Consider the following 1,956-nt stretch of genomic DNA (forward strand, 5'->3'; position numbering starts at 1 on the left):
GAACACTATAATTTTTTTTTTTAATTTTTCTTTTAATATAGATTAAAAAAAGAAAAAATAAATAAAAATCATAGGATGGCATATATATTGGGTGATTACCAATTCAATGAAATTAATGGCAAAATAAGTACTATATAACATTATAATCAAAACTTAAAAAAGGGAAATTAATAACTAGACTAGAACAATAATTATTTCCATACTATATTTGTATGATCCAAAAATTTATTAATCACTTGGCCCAATTGATAAACTTTTGGATATTCTTTGAAGATTGACCACCTGGTACTATGTTATTCATGGTCAATTCCTTCAGCTTCATAGACCTTGCTCTTATTCCTTCATTCCCAAGCAATTGCTCCACCTTCTTCTTTATCTCTTCCCTTAATATCAATCCACTTTCATCATCCTTCTCTAATTCAATTCCAATCTTCCAAACACCACAAATATAAGCCTTGTTAACAAATTGGTCCGCGAAAAATGGCCAACACAAAAAAGGAACACCGCCACAAATACCTTCCATGGTAGAATTCCACCCGCAATGACTTATAAAGCAAGCAATCGCGGGATGATTTAGTACCTTATTTTGTGGAGACCAACTTACAATTTTACCTTTATGTCCTTGAAATTCAATAGGAAATGTGTTTTCTAAATTGCTACAAGGACGCACAACCCAAAGAAAAGGCTTGTTAATAAGATCAAGTGCTAACCCTAATTCTTTAAGTTGGTTTGGTTCCACAACCGCCATGCTTCCAAATGCAACATATATAACTGATTGAGGTTGTTGTTGATCCAACCATTCTAGACAAGTTGTGTCTTCTTGCCAAAATGAACATTTGTTGGTGTCATTAATTTCCATTAATGGACCAATTGGTAGGAACTTTTGTGACATGGAAAATGATCCAGGCTCAAGATCATAAGCAGTGTTGCATAGCCACCATTCTCCAAGCTTCATGTTCTCAATGCTTGTAAGAAGATGAGTGAAGAAGGTGGTACCTATGCTAAGCCATGGTAGGTCTGAAGAGTTTATTGTAGGCATTGTGGGCAAAATCTGAATTTCTTGTTTCTTGGTGGGTTGTCCTGCAAATACCAAAAACAAATTATTTCAGATAATTGTAGTAAATATAAAATTATGGTAAAAACTCAGGTGAAGTCGACTTCACGTGAAGTTGATATCTGAGAACCGTTAGATAAAAATTTAGTCAAATTAATTAAATTATTTAACAGCTCTCAAGTATCAACTTCACGTGAAGTCAAATGCACATGAGTTTTCACCTAAAATTATTTAATGATTTACGTGCTCTGATTTATTATTTTAAGTTTTGCAAAGAATGTATTCTTAAAATAAAAACACATTTAATACATATTTTATAAAAAAATTCATGTAATAATAACTCATTTTTTTATAATTGTTAAATCTCGTATATAAAAACAAAATTTAATGACTGTGCATAATATATACAAAACATACATTTAATAATGTATCTTAAAAGAAAATTACAAATGTTTTCCTAATTTTGAGAAGATAGAGCTGATTCACATCATTAACTACCAATTAACTAAGGACAAGTTGGAAATTAAAGATAATGTCTATTATTATTATTTTTTGTCTATATGTTTTATTTTATTTTATTCTTATCAATTATTTTTAATATTAAAAATAAAAACATACATAAAAATAATACATATAACATTATTAAAATACAACAAGATAATTAGATGGTATTAGAAAAGCCTGTAGATATATATTATACTGTACATTCACTGGAAGTCAAGTATACATTGAAATAATATGTGTAGCAGTGGAATTAAATATTTAAAATATGTGAATCATGTGCTATATATCTGAAATAGGAATATGTGGTAGCAAAAGAAACAACGTCAACATGGAAACACCCAATTAATCACGTTGCCGCCACTATGTGTAGCTGTCAATTAATAATGTTTATTTTTGTC

At 29.5% G+C, this 1,956-nt stretch overlaps 1 protein-coding gene across 1 annotated transcript in view; it reads right to left on the reverse strand.

The window, feature by feature from the left end:
• The window catches only part of LOC107635397 (UDP-glycosyltransferase 83A1), a 4,406-nt gene continuing 2,537 nt past the window's right edge, over positions 88-1,956 (reverse strand). Inside the window, exon 2 of the mRNA XM_016338868.2 lies at positions 88-1,080. Coding sequence (XP_016194354.1) covers positions 233-1,080 — 848 coding nt within the window. The 3' untranslated portion in view covers positions 88-232. The remainder of the gene's footprint in view (positions 1,081-1,956) is intronic.

The sequence above is a fragment of the Arachis ipaensis genome, chromosome B04 (assembly GCF_000816755.2).
Source record: "Arachis ipaensis cultivar K30076 chromosome B04, Araip1.1, whole genome shotgun sequence".
Taxonomy (NCBI): Eukaryota; Viridiplantae; Streptophyta; class Magnoliopsida; order Fabales; family Fabaceae; genus Arachis; species Arachis ipaensis.